This window comes from Meles meles, chromosome 17 (genome assembly GCF_922984935.1).
Source record: "Meles meles chromosome 17, mMelMel3.1 paternal haplotype, whole genome shotgun sequence".
NCBI lineage: Eukaryota > Metazoa > Chordata > Mammalia > Carnivora > Mustelidae > Meles > Meles meles.
Genome location: NC_060082.1, coordinates 66536857 through 66561441, shown reverse-complemented (window position 1 = coordinate 66561441; position 24585 = coordinate 66536857). Strand labels below are relative to the sequence as shown.

Sequence of the window (24585 nt, the reverse complement as noted above, 5' to 3'; positions counted from 1 at the left end):
CGGGAGCAGCGGGCCTGTGCGGGAGCAGCGGCCTGTGCGGGAGCAGCGGCCTGTGCGGGAGCAGCGGGTCTGTGCGGGAGCAGCGGGCCTGTGCGGGAGCAGCGCTCTGCGTGCGGCTGCCCATTTCCGGACAGAAAGGACTTTTCTTGTGGAAAAAGCGTTTCTGTTTCCCCGGCAAACATTAATCAGGTTGTGTATATTTTTTTTCACTCCTAATTTTTATTCTCGCCCAAAACTCTTTCAGAGAGGTGCGGGTTTGGTCCCTTGAAAGGAGAAGGATTCTGCGAGGTTCCCCGCGTGCCCCTTGTCTGTCTGCTCGGTTCTGGGGCTCCGCCCGCGCGTCCTCGTCATCGGGGACAGTCGTGCTGGCCCGGTGGCTCCGGGAGGAGGGGACCAGGGCGTCCGCCCACGGCAAGACCGAGCGCGACCTGTAGACGGAGGGCTGGAGAGTGGCGGACAAGAGGGAAGTAAGGCTTCCTTGGGCTCACAAGGAGGCAGCCTTGCTTACACTTGCATCGGGATTACTGCCTTTAAAAATAAGCAAAGTGACACAACGACACAATGAGAAATACCGGTTTGCCTCCAGGTACCAGTACATGCGTTTTGGTACCTGGTACCTTTCGTACATATGAGATTACGTTTTAAATGTACCAGCCGATTGAGCAATTTAAAAATATCCTAAGGCCAATGTTTGTCCTATCTGATACTGTGTTTTTGGAAATACTTTTTTATGAGTCAGGTGGCTTCGAGGGAGGCTTCTAGGACATGGGATGTGCAGCAGGTCCCAGGTGGAGGGTTGGAGGGTCGGAGGTGCCTCTGGCCGGGACAAGCCTTCGGCGGGTTGTGTCCGCAACTGTCCAACCTGCGGGTGCTTGGACCTCGGCCAGATCGTTGGACGACTTGGAAAGCCCTTCAGAGCGCTCCCAGGCACTGAAAAGTTATACTTCTTCACGTCTTGAATTTGCACTTCGCGTCGTTAGTAACTAGATATGTAGATGCTTCGTAGGTTGAAAGAAAGATGAGCGGGAGGGAGCGGCAGGTGGCACCCGGAGACGACCCGCCCGCGGCCCGAGATTCGCATCTTTTGCACTGACCTTCCGGATCTCTAAGGCAGGACATTCGTCCCATGCCCCGCCAAAACCAAGCTCCACACGGTTCCCAGGATGCTGCCTGCAGAGCAGAAGGTTCTCGTCACCCAGTCCCGCTGAAAAACCCGTCACCGGTTCCCCCGCACCCAGAAATGAAGCCCAGAGTCCAGTGTGAGAGGCCCGCGGCCCGTGGCTCTGCTTTCCCTACAGCGTCGTCCTTCTTGCCTCCTCAGGGGTCCCAAGTGCTCGGCTGTGGCGACCAGGAGGGCCGAGATCAGATCGCTTCCAGCCCTGCATTCTGGAGGCGTCTGCTTCTGTGAACCTCTACAATGAGCACAATGACAGGCTCCCACACGGTGCGGTGGTGGGGAATGAACGAGGTGAAAATCCACTGTGAGGGATGAGTAATACTGCTTATGTCGCTCCGCCCGTCAGTTCCAGACTCTTCCCGACCCCCACCCCCACCCCTGATCAAAACGCGTATTTTTCCTCCAAAACTCCGTGCAATTGCTTCTTTTTCTGTGACTCTTCTCTTGTGGGAAGGCACAGCGGGTTCCCTCCTTTGTGCCACAACTTGACAGTCTGTGCTGCCATTATTTTACTCAGTTCATTAAAAAAACCTACTTGTGGATATATCTTTTTCTTACTAACCTGTGAGATCCTTCGGGGCTGGAGGCCACTGACCTCTCATCCCCCACAGCCAGCAGGCAGCCAGTAAACATGTGCTGCCTTGAACAGAAAGGAAACAGCAGTAGGAAATCGAAATTGATTCATCATTGCAATTTCATTTCAGTTCCAGGGTTTGAAAGCTCTAATAAGCTTTGGGCATGGACTCACTTTAATTCGTGGCCATCTGATCGCTCCGTCTCTACTCAGACCAAATGCTCTTCTTGCTTCGCTCAAGAATCACACATTTGTCCGACTCCCCCACCCCCCCATGGAGTTGGCAGGGGCATGAGGTGTGTGTGAGGGAAAAGCAGACCCACGTTTCTGCTAACAAATGTAATGCTCATCACAAACGGACTAAAGAGAGCATTACCCAACGTAATCCCCTAATTTCTTAACCATGTCCTTAGATTGAGGTGCTTTCCCAGGTTTACATCAGAAGACTCCAAATTCTGATTTGTTTTCTCCCGTTTCCATCGTTCTATCACAGGAACACCCCCGGAAGGGTAGACACTCGTTTTAAATTTTACTTCGATAGCACTTAAGACAAAGACAGTATAATATGGTTCTTCCATAAATGGGAAATGTAGAATGTTTCAGACAACTCAGGGATTCCAGAAGGCTGAGGTTGTGGCAGCTCAATGATGGATGACGCGGCGCGTAATGGATGGGCACGAGATCTCTGCAATCATCTTGTTCCCGCTGGCCTTGTGCATAATTGGATTCGTGCTCCCAGGATTTGGGGAGGGTCTGTAACTAGATGATTGGGAGAAGAGTAGAGATAGCTTGCAGGCTGTAACTGCAATTCTCAATTTGTTGCCAAATCAAATGCTTAGAAGTGTTTCTCTGAACGAAACACCTCTTATAAAAACCAGAGGATTGCAACCCAATCATAGCGAGAAGTTGGTGTCTTTACCTATTTTAATTTCTGGGTTAAAACTGTACCCAACACATTCTCTCGAATTCCTACCCACTTCTTAGAAGTTCTTCCACCTTTTAATAGTTTAGGAAACAGATTTCTTAACCTCTGCATCCTTTCAGGACCTCTGGTTGTATGAGAGGCAAGCGGGGCCAAGCGTTTCTGAGTTGCATTCTGTGGCAGAACTGGCAGGAGTCAGGGAGGCAGCTCTGTGCCGTTGGTCAGGCTGCCCATCCTCTCTCTGCCTCAGCCTCTTCATCTGCAGCATGGGGCTAATAATTACATGACCTCCCGGGGAATGCAGTATGAAATATTCCACATAATGCACTTAACCTGGCCAACAGCAAGTACTCAGTAATTGTTAATCAAGGAATGTTTATTAAGCACCTACTTGGGAAGCCATATTTATCCAACATTAGATCCCAGAAAGTATGTACAGGGTTACAAAATGTTGTCGCTGCCTTCAAAGTTGACAATGAGGATGCCTTACTTAGGTGCCTAGTATTTTTAGAAAAGTCATCTTATTTGAACCTCACTTACAATCCTTTCTGACATTTAGGACTTTGATTTTCTTTCATGGTTAAGTAAAACAAAACAAAACAAAACACCCTGGAGCTTAGGAAGGATGAGGGGTTTGCTGAGAGATGATGTGTGACGGAGACAGGACTGGCTCTCGGAGCTCTGCCTTCTGACTGCCATTTCCAGTACACACCAGGCTCTTGGTTTAGTAGCTCTTCAGATAAAGACGTAGAAAACAAAGAAGACAAGAAGACAGTGCATTGTAATGCGCTAATTGTATAAATCAAGCACTTTGTGCAATTAGGGTTAAGAAAAGAGACTAATTTGGTCTGGAGAAGCTGAGAAAAGTAAGAAAATTTTAAAAAATTTTTAAAGATTTAATTATTTATTTGAAAGAGAGAGGGTGAGAGAGAGAGAGAAAGAGAGAGAGAGAACATGAGTGTGAGGGACAGAGGGAGAGAGAGCCTCAAGCAGACTCCGTGCTGAATGTGGAGCCCAACATGGGGCTCGATCCCACAACCCTGAGATCACGACCTGAGCCGAAACCAAGAGTCGGACACCCAAGTGCCTGGCCACCCAGGCTCCCAAAATTAAAATTTTAATTAAAGGTTAAAGATAATGTACACACCTACTGATCATTCTTTATTCTGAATGTTACTAGAAGTTGGTTTCCCTATATATGAAATTAAAGGTTACTTTGCTTAGTTTTGCTAGCCACTATTAAATTATTAATGTTTTTTGTTACAACTATATTGTGCTCTTTTTTTCCACCAAGAAGAGATTTGAAATATAGCGGACATAGCATATGTGAGGTGTTTTACAATCTTTGGAAGAAAGGCTCCGCAGAAATGCAAACTTTCAGCTCAAAAGTTATGAACACAATTACATTGTCTCTCCCTAATGGAATTCTGTTCTCTCCAACTACACTGAAAATGAGTGGGGAACATAGATTTCTAGTTATTTTCCTGAGGTTCAGCAATCTCTAGGCTGTGGTTAACTTTTGGCTTGAGAACACAGGAACACACTCCAAATATCCGTCGTCTCCAAAGGTTATGTAGGGGGCACGAGATGTAATTGATTCATTGGTCATTGGTCACTGTGGTCATTGCACAGCACCATATGTATGCAAACATGCCTTCTTGGCTGTACTGTGTTCTTCAAGGAACCCTGAGAGGCAGGATAGACTTCAGAAAGCCAGTGACATACACCTTCCTGTCTTTTGTTTTAAGCTCCCACAAGGGATGATCATGGCAAAACTCACCTTTGTGACAGTCTTTGTTGAAACAAATAAAATTAAACAGATTTGCATCAACAGATCTTCCCCCTGTGTCCAGTAGACTATATACCAAACTTTTCTTAACCCTAAAGGTTGGACTTTCTCACTAGGTCTGGATGATATATTGTTTTTCTGGATGTTCTGCTCTTGGAAGAGGCATCGACTTGGAATCTAACGAATAGGCCTTGATTCTGTTGTTCCTGGATCCTTTATAACATTATTTTCCATCCCTGTCATGAAACTGCTTTCTAGAGGGACCAATAAAACTTACCTAGTAGCTTGGTCTGGACTTTGAAACAGATACTGAAAATGGTTCTAAAGGCTCACAGCTTCCTTGGCTCTGAGTGAGCTGCTGTCACTTTGTAAGCTCTCAGAGTTTAATGGAAGAGTATCCTTAGAAATTTACCTTTAATGCCCTCTCACTCCTTGGGGGGGGCACATTTCCTTCGTGTCTGCATTATGCAGCAATGTGTGACTCCTGATAAAGTACTTGTACCAACCAGCACAACGTGGCAGTTGACTTCACTTGGAGCAGTACACACTCTGCCTTGTTTTATTTAAAAAAATTTTTTTAATGTATTTCATGGCTTTTTAAAAAATTTTTAGTTTATTTTTGTGTGTGTGGTTCCAAAATTCATTGTTTATGCACCATGCAATCCGTGCGCTCCTTGACGCCAGGCTCATCTTCCCCCTGCCCCCCTCCAAAACCCTCAGTCTGTTTCTCAGAGTCCACAGTCTCTCATGTTTCGTCTCTCCCTGATTTCCTCCAACTCCCTTCTCCTCTCCATCTCCCAATGTCCTCCGTGTTATTCCTTCTGCTCCACAAGTAAGTTGAAACCATATGATGATCGACTCTCTCTGCTTGACTTATTTCACTCAGCATAATCTCCTCCAGTCCCGTCCATGTTGCTACAAAAGTTGGGTGTTCATCCTTTCTGATGGAGGCATAATACTCCATAGTGTATATGGACCACATCTTCCTTATCCATTCGTCCGTTGAAGGGCATCTTGGCTCTTTCCACAGTTTGGTGACTGTGGCCATTGCTGCTATGAACATTGGGGTACAGATGGCCCTTCTGTTCACTACATCTGTATTTTGGGGGTAAATACCTAGTAGTGCAATTGCAGGGTCATAGGGTAGCTCTATTTTCAACTTTCTGAGGAATCTCCACACTGTTTTCCAAAGTGGCTGCACCAACTTGCATTTATTTAAATCTTAAACATCTGAAATATCTATTTAAGATACTGTGGAGTTTCGGGGTTTTTTTGCTTGCAGCTGACTCCAGCTGGCACTGACCTCCCATGAGCCATTGTCCGGGAGCTTCTAACCTAGAAACTGATATGTCAGAGTGAGTTACCAGACATCGCTGGCATGAGCCTAGGTAATGACAATAGGTCTCAGCAGTTTCAGTGGGCTCTCCGGAAAACCCAAACCCGTCAGACCTTTCACAGTGCCACAGGTTTGTCCTTTTCCCTGTGGGCCATTGGATCTGCTTCACGTTCTCATGTTCATAGCACTGTTATAGTTCAACCCAGGATTTTCTGAGCTGAGTCACACGTCCACCAGTACGGACACCCACGTATACACACACATGCACACTGACATTTTATGAGAAATAAGTCCTCCATCTTTCAGTGCAAAATTATTTTAAAATTCCAGAACTTTGCAAAACTGTTTTTCATCTTTGCTGCCTTCTCGATTGCTTGCATAACTGTCAAATCTGATCATTTTCTTTAAAAACTATTTAAAAGAAAATAAGCATCCATACAGTGTTGAAATGACTCTGATATCCACAAAGATCATTAGTAATGTTATTTAAAACATCAAGAACATTACGCATTTGACTACAGAAGTCTGTAGACATAGAATTATATAAACTGTAGTTAATCTGTGTTAAACTAATAGATTATAAAAATGGAGATAAGTCATAAATAAGTATATTGTTATTTACTCTGGAAGTGTACAGAGTTATCCATTGGCCAAGTATTTGAAGAAGAATTTGTAAATTAAAATCCAGAAGAGATATTTGAAATAGTCCAATTCAGTGCCCCATTTGGCAGCAATAGAAATGGAAATGCATGTGGCAAAGTTACCTTTTTTTAAAGATTTATTTATTTATTTGAGAGAGAGAGTGAGCGAGCATGGGGGGGGGCGGGTAGAGGGAGAGGAGGGAGAATCTCGAGCCGACTCGGTGCTGAGTGCAGAGCCGGCCTCACGGCTTGACCTCGAGATCCTGAGATCGTGACCGGAGCTGAAACCAAGAGCTGCCTCCTTCACCCAATGTACCACCCAGGCACCCCCCACAAAGCTACCTTCTCAAGATGGCAGGACTTGGGTGGGGGGTCATGCGCTTTTTTAGGGACGGACAGGATGAAACCCACATCGTTTGACTCTAATCCCCTGAAGTGCCTCCCCACCCCATTCTATAAAGTTGTCTTAATGATAAAGTTTATGAAAAAACTTTTTAAACTATTGAATTGTAGAAAATGTGAGAAAGGTTATAAAATCACTATTACGCAAGTCTGCTGTGGGGTTCTGACAAATGAAAGAAAGTCTTTGATATCAGAAGAATGGGCTCCCTCCAGTCAGGTGAACATGGAGTGTTACCTGGTCCCCACACACCCACGGTGGCCAGCAAAGCCAGCGCCCGCTGGTCTTGGGACGAGCTGGGACTGGCCCTAAAACTAAAGTGTCAGGGAAGAAAAATCAGAATCATAATAATCAGCCCCAGACAAACAGATCTGTAATAAAGGAAGACGCTTCCTGCTGCTGTCAAAGGAGGTATGATCACTGTCCCTCGAAAACCTTAGTATAGGAGTAACCAAAGGAACAAATTAAAGGAGCCCAGCGAGGGTCTGCAGACATGTCTGGAGAGCAAAAAAGGAACAGATTTCCTCGTAAGTAACTCCCGCTTGGGCTAGATAAAAAATCGTAAATATGTAGTTTAGGATGTCCCCACTTTTGCCTAAATCCACTATCATACATATACTTTCCTTTAACCACTTTATGGCAAACATTTTGCTTGTAAAATCTGATTCTCCAAAATCTCTTCCCCCACCGGCCCTCCTAATTAGGGTATGTTTTATAGGGTCCCCTGAATTCATAGAATCTTCCAGTTTATCCCTAAGATACTTTATTTTAAAGGTATTGGCTTCAGAGTAAGGTAATCAGGTCATTAAACTCTATGCTATTTGAATTGGAGTCACAGAGGAGTAGAGAGGGGAAGAAAGCTGCCGACGGAAGTTCTGTCAGTGGTTGGGAAATGGCTCTGCCGTGGAATGACAGACCAGGCTGCCCCCGTTTGTCCTTCCTCTTGCTTCAACATACCACTCTCAGAGTCCTCTAATGAAAGTCATTTACAAACTTGAAAAAAATCTAAAACTAAGAGAAATCTGAAATAAATAAATAAATAACTCACTCACTCAAGGAGGTGGAGGGCAGGATGCCTGCGTTGACCCGGAAGGCACATTGGAAACAGATGCTGAGGAAGAGAATCATTTAAGTGGATTGTTCTTACCCTTGGTTATCCTGCTTTTCTGGGTATCTCTCCGTTCCTTCCTTCCTTCCTTCCTTCCTTCTTTCCTTCCTCCATCTTCCCTCCCTCACTCCCTTCCTTCCTTTCTTCTTTCTTTTAGTCGACTCCAAACCTAGTGTGGAGCCCAGTGTGGGGCTTGAACTCACAACCCTGAGATCAGACCTGAGCTGAGATCAAGAGTCAGAGGCTCAACCGACTGAACCACCCAGGTGCCTCTGGTTATCTTTTCTTTTAATCAGTAAGATTTGCTATTAGGTCTTTCCTCTATCCTGGCTTCTGCCTGTTATGAGTTGAGGTATGACTTCTTCCTGCCAACACTCAGATGACGGGGAGCTGGAAATGGTAGCCATGACGTGAGTCACAGTGACACACAGATTACTCATAGGTTTCCACTCCAGGCAGACAGAATCACCCAATGACAAGGAGTTCTTCAGTGCTGTTCAACAACAGGGACATGATTCAGTAGAATAAGATTATTCCACATGGATTTTTGAGTGTTCTGCCCGAAACCTCTTTTTTTCCCCTCATGTGACCTTAGTGCATCAGCTTCCTTCCTAGTTAAAATAGTCACACAACCTTGGAGGGGAAATCACTATTAATTAAGGTTTTGGTGTGCTTGGCAGGCAGTCATTCGCTGTAGGCTGGAGAATGAAGTCACCGGGTTTTGCCCAAGCTCCTTTTCCAGTGAAAGGGAACAGAAAACACAGTGACTAGAAAGGACTAGTTATAAGAAAATACAACCTGAAGCTAAACATAATTTTTGGCACATAGAAACGAGTGCACCAGGACATGTCTAAAGTGGTCAGGAGTTCCATACTTGTCATCGTTATCAAAGCCGAACATTCGTTGGGTGCTGCGACGAAGGATGGGGCACCATTCTCTAGGCTTTGCTCACCTGCCTTCGAGGCTCACCTTCTAATTTGGGGAGATAATTACTGACGCAAAGTCTTGCACAGAGAAAGTACATGGAAAGCCTGGGTAACACATGCTCCTGGAATTTACGCGTCTTATAAACAATGCAGTGAACCTTCATTCCAGGAAAATTTGTGTGCCAAGGCTTTCCAAAAACTCACCCTGGAAGGGGCTGTCAGATTTGGTGGCTGCATGTGAGTTGATCAGGGTGTGTCAAATAGGCATTTTCTTTGTTCTTTTTCTAGATTTTATTTATTTATTTGAGAGAGAGAGCATGAGCGGGGAGGGGCGAGGGAGAGGGAGAAGCCGACTCCCCCACAAGCAGGAGCCCAAGATCATGATTGGAGCTGAAGGCAGACGCTTAGCCGACTGAGCCGCCAGGTGCCCCCAGACAGGCATCTCAGCAGGCGCCACTGACTACCGTTCTGTCATTCCAGAGAAGGGCCTTGGTGGGCCAGGAGCTGGGATATACAGTTGGTAAGTCAGAGAAGGTTCACCACGGAGCTCGTATTCTAGTGCACGGTCAGCGGCCGAATTGCATTTGGTCAGAAGTGTTGTTAGAAGGCAGGTGGTTCAGACGCTGGACAGAGGACCATGAGGGCAAGGCTGCTTCTGGCTGGTGATCAGAGAAGGTCCCTGGGATTGCTGACAGGTGACTGAGGCTTGGAGGAGGACGAGGAACCATCGAGATGCAGACTCAGTGGCTACAGGTAAGGCCTAGGATGTATTGTCAGGTGGAATCAAGGCCAAAGAAGAACAGAAAAGGAAAGACAAAGAAAAGGTCACCATGGTCCACAGCACACTAGAGTGCAGTGAATGGAGGGACATGTCACAGCATGGCTGAGAGAGGGGTGCGGGACTTCAGCGGGACAGAGGAAGCCTCAGCAGACCGTCTCCTGACCTACCTCCATGCTGCTGTCTCTTTCCTCCTCCCTGGCCCATGACTGGCTCTGATGGCCGCCACCCCTACTGGGGTAGCTTTTTGTTACTGTCGCTTCACTTTTCAAGAACTTGTGACTTCTTTCCCCACACCAGTTACAAAGTTCTTGAAGGCGGACTACACGTACGGTTATTTCTCTGTATCTCTCCGAGTGCCTCTCTGCCCAGCCGCTTCACGTGCTCAGTAAATATTTGTTCAAATGCATGAACCAGGTGTGAAAGTTCAAGACTGATGTGACCATGGTTAGTGACCTCACTTTGGGGGTTAGCCTAAGCTGGTTGATACAGACACTGTGAGCTCACCCGTGGCGGAGGTCAAGGCTGGGAGAAAGAAGAGAAATGGTCATTCTCATTTCTGTCTGCTAATTCCAAGTCTCTTAGAAAACTTCTGGTTTCCTCTTTCTCTCCACGGTGCTTATAGGTGAACTTAGTTCTTGGAAAATAGAGTCGTGCTGATTCCAGCTTGGAGACTGATCTCTGTAGGGGGCTCTGGGTGTGGAGGAACAGGCCGGTTCCCTGGGCTTTCCCCAGCATGGGTGACAATAGCCCTCATCCACTCTGTCACCTAGCCAAAGGTGTTCTCAAACCAAGACAAAACGAGACAAAGCAAAACCAAAACCACAACAAAAACCACAAAAGGACAAGATTCAGCCACTGCCTTAAATAAGCTACGATTGAAAGTTTTCTGTTGGGCCAGTTACGGAAAATACAAAACAATCCTACAAACCTGCAGCACGGATCTGGAGATCTTAGTCACCGGGTCCAAACTTGTGATTTTTCCGTAAGGACGCTGAGGCCCAACGTCACAGATTTGACCAGTAATCCTGCTGGGTTAGAATCTGAGCCTTCAGATTGCCCCCCCAAAGCCCTTTCTACAATTGTTCCACAAGAGAATTTAAAACAAAATAGAAGAAGTGTGTGTGCCTGATTGTAACAATTTTAAAAACGTGTTGTTTCTATCTTGTGTTTATAACCCGTTTTACAGACAAGGTTGAAATGCAGAGAGATTATGGCACGGCCTCTTCCTCCACAAAATACTGAGCATAAATCGCTATTTACATTTGGCTCTTCTTATTCCTAAAAGAGAATTTTAGGGGTTTCTGGGTGGCCTGGTCGGTTAAGCGTCCAACTCTCAGTTTTGGCTCAGGCCTTGATCTCCGGGTCCTGGAACTGAGCACAGCGTCGGGCTCCACGTTCAGCAGGGAGTCTGCTGGAGATTCTTTCTCTTCCTGTCCCTCGGCCCCCACTCGGGGGCACGCTGTCTCTTGCTGAAATAAATACATGGACCTGAAGGAAGAGAGAGACAGAATTTAATTTCCTTCCACTTAAACATCACTGAAAAAGAGCCAGCCTCTTCTGTTGACCGCGTTAGCATAGTCCAGGCTCCACAGTGGTCCAAAGTCAAAGACGGGAAAAGCGGCTGCGAGGGCTGCAGTTCTCTTCGGGCCCCTCTTTGACTCTGTCTGGTGTCAGCACAGAATCACCCTGGTTCCTTCTCTTGTTGCAGTGAGACGTGAATTCTCTGTTCCCTGTGGCTTTCTGCTGTAGGCTGCTTGTCCTACAGTTAAAACTTGAGATGAAAGAAAAAGAAAAAGAAGAGAAAAACAACTTGAGATGAAAAGTTAAGGAAGTGAAGTCATGTCTCTCTTCTCGGGTTCTTAAATGCCCCACGATAGCCTCTCGATTGTCTTTTCTCCCGTGAAGAGTCTAGTTCCATCACCGTGGTTCTTCCGAGGCTGCGCGTTTCCACTGCTCTCTGCTTTCAGCTGTGCTTTTTGAAAACCTGTTTTTGCCCAGATTTTTCTTTAGAACATTAAAATTTATTACCCCTCTCCCCCCAAAAATGAATCATTAAAAAATACGACTCAGAGTGGTTACCTCCCATGAAGGCGCCAATTTCTGCGGCTAATGTCAAGATTGATGTTGTGTCTCTTACAAAGTGACAACAGTCTCACTACAAAGGAGAACGGCCATCAGCAGAAGGCAGGGCCTTACGGTTCATCTAGAGCTCGGCAATCCTGCTCGAATACCAGGGCTTGCGTGGGGACCACACACCTGGAATAGGGCAAGTTTAGAAAGCTCTTAAAATCTCAGTCAGAACTCACTCTTTTCCCAGAACTGTGCCTTTCTTGGTTTTCTTCTTATCCATTGGCATTCACCAAAGGGCTCAGATATTTAGGGGGAAAAGATCACTGAATAAATATTGAGTAATATGACCCAAGATTTGTGTTTTTAGACATGTGGCGACCAAATTAGTTGACCCAAGGCACACAGGCTGGGAAATCACTGGATTTTCATAGCCTGGCTTTAGCCCTTGGCCTTCCTCCTGTTTCCTGTCTTTTTTTTTTTCCCCTTTCTAATTCATTTCTAGTGAGATTACTTGTTAAAAGTGCCCATGGCTTACCTGTCGTTGAGTGTCGAATCTGCCTGCTTTCTGAACGTTTCCCCAAAATCTGAATTAAGAAAGGAAAATTGTCTTGTTAGAAAGCCAGGAGTTGACTAGCAGAAAAAATGTCCCAAATGGGGCTTTTCAGACAAACGTCTGTGCATGGCTTCTGTGGTGCAATTTTGGATGAACCACCACGTCTCAGATCTTGGCTCTTAAAGCTTTTGTTCGTTTGTCAAACTCCGTAGATCTCACTCTGTGGTCCAGAAGCCGAAATCAAACCAACGAAGCCGCGTCGCACATGTGGGTGGTTTTCTCACTTTCTCTGCAGTTCTGCTGTGATAGAAATCTTCCCAATTAAATACCGACAAACGGTGAATGGAAGGGAAAAAAGAAACAACAGCAGTGGCTTTGAGCAGTCAGTCGGTCTCTGAGGAGAAACCACGTTAGCAGCGGTCGCCGTGAAGCCCGCCCGTGCCCAATGCCTCCCTCGGGCCAGCAGGTGTGCGTCGCGCTGTCCGATGACCCGAGAAAGCAGGTCATCTTACCTCTGTTCTATTGTTTTGTAAACTGAGGCTCAGAGAAGGAAAGTGGCTTATCCAAGGCCACGCAGTCAGTAAGTAGCTGGGCCTATGGGAGAGCACAGGTCGTCTCGGTTCCCAAGCCGGTTCACCTTCCATTCCCTGCCCCTCCCACCGTGCCCCCTTCCCAATGGCTGTTCAGTTGGCGCTGATGGAAAGACTCTCTTTTTCGTTTTTTTGTTTGTTTGTTTTGTTTTTTGACATCTAGAAATAAATTAAAAGTAGGTAAATAAGTAATTCATCCGTAGAGACATTGGGAGTAGGTTACATATCTGAAGCCAGGATTTTACTTTATTTTTCATCCAAGAGAACATATTTGTTGGGTAATTGAAGTCCTGTAGTAATAATTCCGGTACATGAGTGTTTTACATCTGATCCTCCGTTCGTGTTTACTGGGCACTGAATGCAAACATACATGTCTCACTCTGAGGTTACAGTCAAAAGTAGACTCAGAGTCACATGGCAGGTCCCAGCATGGGGGAAATGACGCATCGAGTCCCAGGAGAGAGCCAGGGTTCCAGCATGGGGCTGCACGGGAAGGCTTTATATCGGCTCTCCTCGGGGTTCCGATCAGGAATCCTTTCAGAAAACTGTCCTAAGAGAGTTAGAGTAGATGAGATGATCCCGAGTCGTGGCTCTCTGGGAAAGGCTCTGGCCTGGAGAGGTGCGAGCGAACCCATGAGACAGAGTCAAAAGCAGCCCAGGCCCCACGAGGACACCTCCAGCCTGCAGGCTTCTGTCTTCTTCTTCTTTTTTTTTAAAGATTTTATTTATTTATTTGACAGACAGAGATCACAAGTAGGCAGAGAGGCAGGCAGAGAGAGAGAAGAGAAAGCAGGCTCCCTGAGGAGCAGAGAGCCCGACGTAGGGCTCGATCCCAGGACTCTGGGATCATGACCAGGGCTGAAGGCAGAGGCCTTAACCCACTGAGCTACCCAGGTGCCCCTGTCTTCTTCTTTTTTTTTTTTTTAATTAATTTATTTATTTTCGGTGTAACAGAATTCATTGTTTTTGCACCACACCCACTGCTCCATGCAATCCGTGCCCTCCTTAATACCCACCACCTGGCTCCCCCAACCTCCCACCCCCCATCCCTCCAAAACCCTCGGGTTGTTTTTCAGAGTCCATAGTCTCTCATGGTTCATCTCCCCTTCCAGTTTCCCTCAACTCCCTCTCCTCTCCATCTCCCCATGTCCTCCATGTTATTTGTTATGCTCCACAAATAAGTGAGACCATATGATACTTGACTCTCTCTGCTTGACTTATTTCGCTCAGCATAATCTCCTCCAGTCCCGTCCCTGCTGCTACAAAACTTGGGTATTCGTCCTTTCTGATGGAGGCATAATACTCCGTTGTGTATATGGACCACATCTTCCTTATCCATTTGTCTGTTGTAGGGCATCTTGGTTCTTTCCACAGGCTTCTGTCTTCTGAAGGAGCATCCGCCGTGCCGAGAGCTGAACTCTGAGCTGTGGCCACGTGAAACCACAGTAGCTTTACACAGAGCGACTGACTCAGTTTTGGGGGCAAAACTATTACAAATAATATTGTACACTTTTAAGAGCATTTTATTCTCCAAAGGATGTATGTCCCCAAAATTACATTTGAGGTGTTTTCATGCTATCTTCTAAGGCTTAGGACTGACACTTGACTCAAAATAAATAGTGTCATTTGCCAAGTTGACCGTAAAGAAAGAAATTTGCACGTCAAGGACCACGACGTGAAGTTCAAGGTCCGGCAGCTGTGGTGTGACCAGTGCTGCCCCACAGCCGGGCCTCTGTGTCGGCAGAGACCTGGTCGGTCTGGAGAGTTGCCGGGACTCAGTGGTGGAGGAGCTCAGCTGCGCTGTTGACAAGGCATGGATGTCCCCTTAAACTTGGCTTTGATCATCGTGATGCGCTAGGCTTGGTCTCCACTGCAACAGTCATCCCAGTGAAATGACCCCTGTGCCATTTATCGGGCACATATTAAAAGGACACAGTCCTAATTGCAACTGGAGCTTAGTGTAACCAAAGAAACTCAAATGAACGCCGCAGCTGTACCTTGCTGCTTTTCATAGGCCTTGCAATAAAAGCTAAGCAGTTTTTAGTGGCTTTTACAATTACACTTCCCTTCAATTTTCCAAAGGTTGCAGGGCCCACCACACAAATCCCATTAAAGTAAGTAGTTGTTGTGCAATGTAAGTTCCTTTGAAAACATTCTTCAATGCCTGTAAAATGATCAGCGGGCTGCTCTGCAGATCCGCTCGCCTGCCATGTTTTCAACCAAAGGAAGAAGGCAGGCTTTGATGTGGTGGTTGGTCTCTGCTACTGAAGCTGGTGTTTTATCTTCTTGCATCAGATTTCTTTCCAAATTGATGTGACTCAGGCATACGAGACACATTCTTCTTCAGATTTTATTCCTAAAATATGTTTTTGCTGTACCTTTAAATTACATTTGGCTGACCTATTTGGAATTCCCAAGGCTTCTCCCACCAGATGCAGAGCAGAAGAGGGTCGGGGTCTTTGGGAGTTAAGGGAAGGCCGCCTGGCAAGTGCGAGGCTGTCCGGGGCTGGGGTCACCAGTGCTACCCGGTCCCCTGTCGGAGGAGGACGGCCCTCCTCACTTCGTCTTCCCCACCCAGCCTTCAGGGCAGCTTTGGCAGCCAGATGTGGGGTCCCCTGTGATTCCAGCCCCGGGGACGCACAGAGCTGTTGTTCCCTTTAACTTGTATTTGAACGCACGGGGCTTCCCACCGAGGACTCGGGCTTGCCTGCCTGAAGCGACGCTCACATGGGTTCTCATCCGCATCCATCACAAGGCCATTCCCTTTCACATCTCGTTCTCACCAGTGTTTCTCCTTGTTTGAGCCCTTCCTTTGTCTTGGAGCTTCTTTTCTACTACGGGATAAAAATGAAGGACTAATTTCTTCATTTACGAAGGAACCCGAACCACACAGCTCCTCCCATCTCTACTAAGCTAGCTGAAGAAGAGATGGTGAAGGTTCTGTCCTCCATGGGTAAAGTCATCCGGAAACAAAAGATACCGTTAACCTAGTTATTTGCTAGGGACTGTTAAAAAGAATAGTTGGGAATTCAGAAATTATTCAGCCCTTCAAAACGTCAGAGAATCACCGAAGTTCTAAGTTTCTGGCCTGCACCTATACCACAACACTACCATGACTGTTTCAAGAGTTTATTGTCTTGTAATTTACCAAGAGACCCTCAGTCGTTTCCGCGGGAATACAGGAGCACGCAGAGGTGACGTAACATTGACTCTGGCAGAACTGAACCATCATTGTTTTAAGTATTTGATTACACACTGAAATATATGTAGGGATTACGAGAATGGAGAGATCAGTATGGATGGAAATTATCGGCAAAGTTTTAGAGGAGGTCACATTGGGATGCATCATAGGAAACAGAGATTTTGAACTGTGTCCTAAAATGAACGAAAGTGAGGGGCTAATAGATGGAAAATGGGGTTTGCTACTTTGTAAAAACCTGCTCATGTTTAATTGATGAAGCGGAGAGGAGCGGAGGCCATTGAAAAAGAAACTTCGAGAACATCTGGATCGAAGTCGCTCTTCCAGATGAGAGTTTAGTTCTCAGTGACTCTTCTGGTAGGAATGACAACGCATGATACACAGGGACCCTCTATCTTAGACCCTCTTTGTAGAATTCATGTGGAAAAGCCTGTATTTCCTGTAACATTTCCCCAGGGTCATGGTTTCCTCTGTGCCTCTGACACTTCATGCGCGTGACCATGGTCCGGCGCGGGCACACCGGTGTTGTGATTTGCGGGAATTCTCACTTCCTTCGTCGAGCCTTCATTTACCTCCTCTATAAAATGAGAGGGTGGAAGTAGGCGACTTCTTTGGCTTCCATTGTTTTATGACTCATGCGTGAAAGTACACCTGCTCACAGGGCCATTTTGCTTTTTTTTTTTTTATTAGAAATCATGGCCATAACTGTATACTGGCAATTTACTCAATCATCCACAACACACATAAAAATACTAATCATTCATAAAACCCACAAATGCCTTGGATCAGAAATGCTGCGATTTTGATAAAGCTGCACCCGCACCCTCTGTGGTTATCCCGCAGCTCGCTGCGTCCTGCCCACTCCAGAACCCCAAAGCCTGAGACGCCCCCGACGTCCGGTTCAACACTGGTGTCCTTGGGCAGCGTGTGTTAAAACCAACTGGCACTGTGACTGGTTTTACAGAAAAGACGACCCCCTCCAACAACACATACACACAACCTTCTCCCCCTCCCTCAGCCGGCGTCCAGAATCTGTGAAAAACGACTTCTCACAGGCGCTGCGAACCCCCCGCCGTTGTAAGGCTCTGCGACGTGCACCTCTCTTCTCAGGCCGCCCAGGACACTGGGTTGGGTCCCGTCTTCTGTGTTCTTAGAGGAAAACAGCTTGTGGATGGTGAGCAAAGACAGCCGAGCCCTCGGGCTGCCGCTCGAGCTGCCCCTGTTGCCGCCGACTCAATGTCTCGTTCCGTTACGCCAGCACTAGGGAGGACATTTGCCAGATCCAGGCTCCTCGGACTCCTGTTATTTGTGTGTCTTTTCTCACCTTCAACATGATCCGGACGAGTGTTTCCGTTTGTTAAAAACAACAAGAGCGTTCACTGGGAAACTTTTGCTGGCGTCATTTCAGGTCATCATAGCTATTTATTCTGTGTCATAAACTATAATTCTCCATTTCCCTTCCTCCCACGTCAGGGGAGCTGGTGGTTTCTGGTGGACAGTCAGTGGAATTTGAGCGAACGGTGGAAGGTTTCAAAGAACTACCAAGAGATTATGTAGCAGGTTGTAGGACTAAGAACAAAACATAAAATATTCTTGTTCTTGATCACAGTTTGGCAGCACAAAAAGAAAAGGCTCATAAAACAGCATAAAGAATTTAGACTTTGTGGCTCTATCAGAGAAAGACTTCTCTTTGGGGGAAACAAAGTGCAGTATTGGCTTAATAAGGGGTTTCCTTCATGTGAATAGACGTAATCGTCCAGGGTCTGTCTGATCGGTCTCAGTCCTGGGCAGGATGGAATCTGCAGATTTTTTCCAGAGCCCTGTTTGAGAGGAGCACGAAATGCACCTTGTGCTGTTGTCAAAAAGGCCCGGATGACCTAGAGAGAAGTACAAGACAGATAAAGCCGTAGACAGGAAGACTGGGGAAAGAGAATGGAAACCACAGGAAAGCCTCCAAATATTTAAATACGAAGGAGAACACAGAGGTAAGGCCCCTGCTGAGTGCTGTCTGACCCCAGGCTTTGTTCTAGTGTGGATGACTGTGGCTGGTTCTGCTGATCGTGAGCAGTGGTACAGTGAGGCTGGGGGCTGGAATGTTCCAGGCCTCGATCGGTCCCCGAAATCGCGCTAGTTCAACTGGCTCCCGTGTCGGGATGCTGCGGAAATGACATTCTTACTGAAAATGTCACAGCAGCTTCTTTGACGCAAGGCTCCTAGTGGAGAGACCACAAAGGGAACAAAGCCAGGGAGGTGGTCGACTGTGAACACGACCCTAAAACAGAATGTCAGTCCTTCTTAGCCGGGGGAGTGGAATTGGGATTATACGGGGTTTTCAGCAGAAACCCGAAAAGACAAGGACATTTCACATTCAACAAGCACCTGCTCTCTCCGGGTGCTTGAAACATCCCGAGGAAACCTGCGGTCGCTGTTCAGCCCCCGGGGAGCAGGGGTCTCTGAGCAAAACCACTTGTCAGGCACTGAGGGGTCCCTGCTGGGGCTCCTGGATAGGAGCCACACTTCGAGTCCACACCCAAATGTAGATCGTGCCCTCAGTTTGTGACAAGGATAATATTACAGCTCAGGCAGCCGCCACTTCTCTGAGGATCTGGATTCGCGCCAGTTGCTTTTACTCATTTATTTTGTAAGTAAATTTCCGGGTCCCTGGGAGCCCAGTGCAGGGCTTGAACTCATGTCCCTGAGATCAAGACCTGAGCTGAGATCAGGAGTCGACGCTTCAGCGACTGAGCGCGTGCTTTCTTTTGTGTGTTGTGTGTCTCTGGCCAGAGGATCAGGAGAGTCGCGTGCTGGGGGAAGGGCCAGGAGCTCCTCTCTCCAGCGTGCGGAGCCCGGCCGAGCTCTTCCCTCCGTCTGTCCCCGCGCCCGGCCGTCTGTCTCCTGCGGGGCTGAGAGGCCGCGGGGAGGGTCGTGGGAGTGTAAGTCCAGCTCCTCCGGCCGAGCACGTGTCTGAGCCCGCACCCCTGCGCTGGACATCTCTGGGCGCGGCGTGGCCTCGGCAGGTGGCCCGGCCTCTGGGGACGGCTCGCGGGTGGCGGCGGGGCCGCTGGTGTTGGCCCAGCTTCCCGCCTCCTCGTTCCTGTCGGTGCCGCTCGGCGCGGGGCCCCACCCGCCACCCTCTCACCCCAAGCGCGGGCTGGGTGAGCCGCTTGCCGAGGTGTCTTTGGGGGAACCGACAGGCAAACAGGTGAAAACTCGGGGTCACGATCCCCCGAGGGCCCTGGGTGGGGCTGTTCCAGAGATCGCGCCGTCCGCTCCCGTGCCGGCTTCTCATCGGGCGAGCCCCAGGCCCGTGCTGGCTCGGGGGCCGGTGTGGGGGCGCCTCCCTGATCCGGGCCGAGGCTTCGGCCGCTGCCCTTAGCGGAGCCCGGAGCCTGGAGCACGTGAGTTAGGCGTGATCGGTGTCCCCTGCAGAACGCGTGGGGAAGCGGGAATCCTTCTCACCGGTTTGACTCGGTCTGCGTTCGTGGGGTTTTTGGTTTGTTTTTTAAGATTTTATTTATTTGACAGAGAGAGGGAGACAGAGATCACAAGCGGGCAGAGAGGCAGGCCTGGTGGGAGAAGGGAAGCAGGCTCCCCGCGGAGCAGAGAGCCCGATGCGGGGCTCGATCCCAGCACCCTGAGATCATGACCTGAGCCGAAGGCGAGGCTTGACCACTGCGCCACCCCGGCGCCCCTCTGCGCTCGTGTGTTTGTGGGTACGTTGACGAGGAGCAACCGGAGAGCTGCTGGTTTCCTTGGTGGGAAACTGCACTGAAGGTCCTAAGACAACTAAGGCCCCCGGCCACGTTCTCTCCGGCATCTCCGCAGAAGCCCCGAGAACGGGGCAGCAGTGAGGCGCCCCCGTCGGTCCGGGCTGGTCCCGGGTTAGGAGGCGGCGCGGACGTCGGGGCTGCCGGGCTCTTCGGGGCTGAGCTCAGGGGCCGCCGCGCCCGTCCGCAGGGCGGGAGGGACGTTGGGCTCCAACCGTGCAGGAAGGAGGGGGCGCGGGGCGCGGCCTCTCCCGGTCCACACTCGGGAGGGGGTGACGGGGACCCCGCCATGACCTTAGCGCCTCAGCCTGGGTTTCTTCCGCCGCAGACGAGCAGCTGAACTCGGAGGAGAAGAAGAAGCGGAAGCAGCGCCGGAACCGCACGACGTTCAACAGCAGCCAGCTGCAGGCGCTGGAGCGCGTGTTCGAGCGCACGCACTACCCCGACGCCTTCGTGCGCGAGGACCTGGCGCGCCGCGTGAACCTCACCGAGGCCCGAGTGCAGGTACCGCGCCGCCCGCGCGCGCTTCCACGGCGGCTGCGGCCGCTCCGCAGGGGCCCCGAGGGCAGCATCGGACGTTTCTTGTGTGCTAAGGCGTTAGTCGTTGATCTGTGAGAGCCCGGGCACAAGCGGGGCCCCACGTGGGACTCGACCCCGGGGCCCCGGGACCGTGGCCCGAGCGGAAGGCCGACGCCCGGCCGACTGGGCCACCCGGGCGCCCCCGCGCAGTATTTTTAGAAATTGGCTGCGGGCCCTTGGGCGGGTGGACCCTGCCCGGCTGCGGGGCTCCCCCACGGCTGGCGGCCCTGCGGATCCCGCGGCCGGCGCTGTTTTCCCAGAGTCTGACCCCCCCCCCCCCAGCCCCATCACCCCCCCCCCCCCGCGTCCGGTCTGAGCGTGAGGTGGCCGCGGAGATGTCCCCGCGCCACATCTCCTCCTGCTGCGTTCGGGCGTGTCCAGACCTGCAGGAGGCTTGGGAGGCAGACGCGGGGCTGTGCGCCCTGCTGGGCGCGACGCGAGCGCACCAGGGGCTGCCCCGGGAGCCTGTTTGGGGGCGACTCCGTGTCTCTGGGAAGGGGCCGGGCCGGGCCGGGGCAGGCAGCGGCACGTCCTCCCGACACTCCCGCGGCGGCAGCTCGACTCGGCCCTGCGGACGTGGGCGACGGCGCGGCCGCGCTCGTGGAGACACACGACCGCCTCGCCACCGGCCCCTCGGGAACCCTCTGCCCAAGTGCGGTTCGACGCCCTTTACGCGAACGGGTCGGATCGCTCGTCCGGCCGGTTCAGGGAGGCGGCGGGTGCCCTCACCCTGCCGGTGTGGAAACGGAGGCACAGAGTTCCGAGTGCTTCCCCGTGTCGCACAGCCCGCGAGCGGCTCGGCTGGGACCTGAACGCAGACAGACACGGTTCATGCTTTCCAGCCCCGCAGGACGCGTCGAGTGAGGCGGCAGCTCGCGGCCGAGCGCTCCTGCGGCGTCGCTGTCGCTGTCGCTGCTGCCGGTGAGGACCGCTGTGTCCTCGGGAGCGGGCGCGGGTCCGGCCCCCCGTCCTGTCCGCTCGAGGAAAGGTCGTTGGTGTGTGTGCTCAGTCGGGGCTTGAGGATTTCTTTCTGCGTGTGACACATCGCGCCATCGACAGGGCTGGGGCGAGACCCCCAGAGCGCGGAGGCGCCCTATACCTCGAGGGACCCTTGAGGCGATGGAGAGGCCCCCGGAGGGCCCTTCAGCCCGCGGAGAACGTTGGCCACAGCCGCCCCGGAGGGAAGCGGCGACCGACCTCGAAGGGCCTCCCGGGAGGAGGTCAGCGACGGGAGGATGGGCCAGAGCCCGGCCCGCGCGGGCGTGAGGCCCCCAGCACTGCCCGGCGGTCCCCCGCTCGGGGAGAGGGACCGGGGATCTGCAGGGCCGACGCGCCGTTGTGTGGTCTCCGTTCTGCCGCCCAAGCGCAACCCCAGGCTTTGCCTGCCCACGTCCTCTTCCCCACGCAGCTGACCCAGCGCTGCAAACCGCGCTGCGTTTCCCGCCCAACTGCCTTCCTCTCCCGTCACCCCATCTTCTGGGCCCGGGCCTCGGCCTGCCGCGTGGCGTGAGTCCTTTTACCCCGCAGCACCTGGAAGCGCTGCTTCGGCCGGCACAGAAGGGCGCCCGGACAGGCCGCTCAGCGTCTTCCTTTCTTCAACGCGAAGAGCGGTTCGTGAGCCGGTCTTGGCCCCCTTACAGCGACGAACAAATGCTTTCTTAGACGCTGAAACGATTTTCTCTTCCTCCTTTCTCACCCCACTCTGTTCTGATCCCCCTGGGGGCTGCGGACATTTCGGATGTGAGGGACAGACCTTTCCCCCCGCCACGTTGCTGCTCCTCTGGGAAGTCTCCTTCCCCAGTCCCCACCGCTGCCTTCTGACCTTGGCCTCCCTTTCGCATTCATCCCAACATGACACCGTTCGGTTGAGTCCTATGTGGGCCAAGTTCCCCATGAGTCTGTGAATCCTCTGGGATGGAAGCCATATCTTACCACTTTTGCAAAAATTCATTTTTTTCCCTCTTTTTCCTCTTCTTTTTCTCCCCCTCGAACATTTCTCAAGCACCTATTATACTCTTGGAAGTGTTTCACTTTGTTGGGGATGAGTGAGACCCTGGCCCTCTCCTCCAGGGTGTTGTCGGTGGGAGACAGAGAAGACAGACGAAGATAGAACGCCACCCTGTTCTGACGTAGGAGATGATTCCTCCACTCAAGGAATACACCAGAATTCGTGATAGACCAGAGGAAGGGACGAACAAATCTGCCCAGGGAAAAGGGGTAAAAATACACTTCAATGAAGCACCCATTCTGTGCCAACTCCCATGACAGCCCCGTGAGTATTAGCATCTCTGTGCGGTTCGGAGGCGCAGGATCAGAGGCGCTGATGGCAGCATTTTCAAGCAGTGGGGCCGGTATTTTGGTCCAACTCCATTAGACTTTCCACTACGATTCTTCACAAGAAGGTGATTAATTAAAGTCAAATCTTGAAAAGCAAGTCGTTGGATGCCTAGATGGAGGGGGGGACTGTCATAGGCAGAGGGAGCCTTCAGAGTGAATATACAGAGGAGGGAACAACTGAACACGTCCAGTAGTCCCGAGCCCAGGGCGGGAGCTGGAATGACGGAGGGTCCATGCATGAGGCCCATGTGAGGCAGGATGTGGCTGGGATACGGACCAGGAGCTCATTCCCGAGCAGACTCTGTTCTATGGTAAGAAGTTCTGGTTCTATTCGGTGAGCGATGGAGAGCCAGCGGATGATAGAAAGCACATTGCATTTGCATTTAGGACGATCAAGGTAATAGTAACGCCAAGGACACGTGAGCAACAAAAGAGCAGGGCGCGTGCGGAGCCAGAAAGCGAGCGCCAGAGTCACCTTCTCTGATTTCTGCCCGGCCCTTCCACACGCACGACCCACGGGGCACCAGCCGTGTGGTGTTTTACACCAACATTGCTCCCAGGAGCCGTGCGGCTGTCCCACTCCACACCAGACTGGCTTTTTCCCAGGCCTCGTCCAGCGTTTCCCGTTAATTGTACCTAAAAGATGTGTTTTGCAGTTTGTCAAATGTACGTGTCTGTCTTCTTTTACGAGACTGGGAGCTGCTTATGAGCAGAAAATAAGCCTCATCTCCCTACTCCTGGCAATTAGCACAGACTCTGGAACACGGCAGGGACCCCATAAAGCTTTCTTGAATGAGTGAACGATTGCATACGGTTCCATGGCTCTCTGGACGACTGGTGTGGTCATGAGCCAGATGTCCTCGAGCCCAGGCACGCAGGCGCTTCTGATCCAGTGAACGCCAACAAGTGACTTACTCTGATCGAACCTGTTTCCTCGACTCTGAAATAGAAAAACTAAAACCCAGTATATGGAATGAGCACCACCAGTAGAAGGAACGAATGCAGTGTGCTTCCGGAAGTTTCCAGCCATAGCAGCTCTTGATAAATGAGAGGTGTGCTGTGAGCGGGGGCGGGTCCTCCCCGCTGTAACTTCCTGCCCCTGGAGCTCTTTGCACGGCCCCAGTACACCACTTGCTTCGCAAACTCTTGCCGCAGGCGCCAGTGGATCTGGACACGGAGAACTTTCTTTAAATGTCCAATAATGCATTTCAAAAGCAGATGATATTTGCACATTTTGGAGAATTTTGAAAAAGACTTCTAAAAAAGCCAGTCTCCATGGCAGAAGTCTAATGAGGTTTTTCTCTTTTCCTTGATTACAAAGCAACAAGGGTTATAGACCACATTTTGCTGCCTTGTGGGTTGGTCTTGGATCTCCTTCGGGGGGTGGTGATGGAGGCCCCGAGGGGCCTGTCGTGATCATCGCCGATACTAGGGCAGTGAGCTCACGTGGCCCGCCAGGCAAGGACTGCGGCGTCTTCGCATCGCTCCGGGAAGAAGGCTGTACCTGACCCGTCTCTTCCGTGGGGAGGCGTTATAGGGTAACCTTGGCCAGGACATTACGTGATTCGTGTAACCTCTTCTTGTTTCCCCCTCCCCCCCGTGCCTGACTCTCTTCCAGGTGTGGTTTCAGAACCGAAGAGCCAAATTCCGCAGGAACGAGAGAGCCATGCTGGCCAACAAAAACGCTTCGCTCCTCAAATCCTACTCAGGGGACGTGACTGCTGTGGAGCAGCCCATCGTACCTCGTCCTGCTCCGCGACCCACCGACTATCTCTCCTGGGGGACGGCCTCTCCGTACAGGTGACTGGCGGGCCCGCCTCCCTTGCTCCACTTCCA

At 50.5% G+C, this 24585-nt stretch overlaps 1 protein-coding gene across 2 annotated transcripts in view; it reads left to right on the top strand.

Moving 5' to 3' along the window:
- Positions 1-24585, top strand: part of PRRX1 (paired related homeobox 1) — a 73434-nt gene that overhangs the window by 35609 nt on the left and 13240 nt on the right. For both annotated transcript variants that reach the window (XM_045983639.1, XM_045983640.1), the window contains exons 2-3: positions 20162-20337; positions 24368-24549. In XM_045983639.1, coding sequence (XP_045839595.1) covers positions 20162-20337; positions 24368-24549 — 358 coding nt within the window. The remainder of the gene's footprint in view (positions 1-20161; positions 20338-24367; positions 24550-24585) is intronic.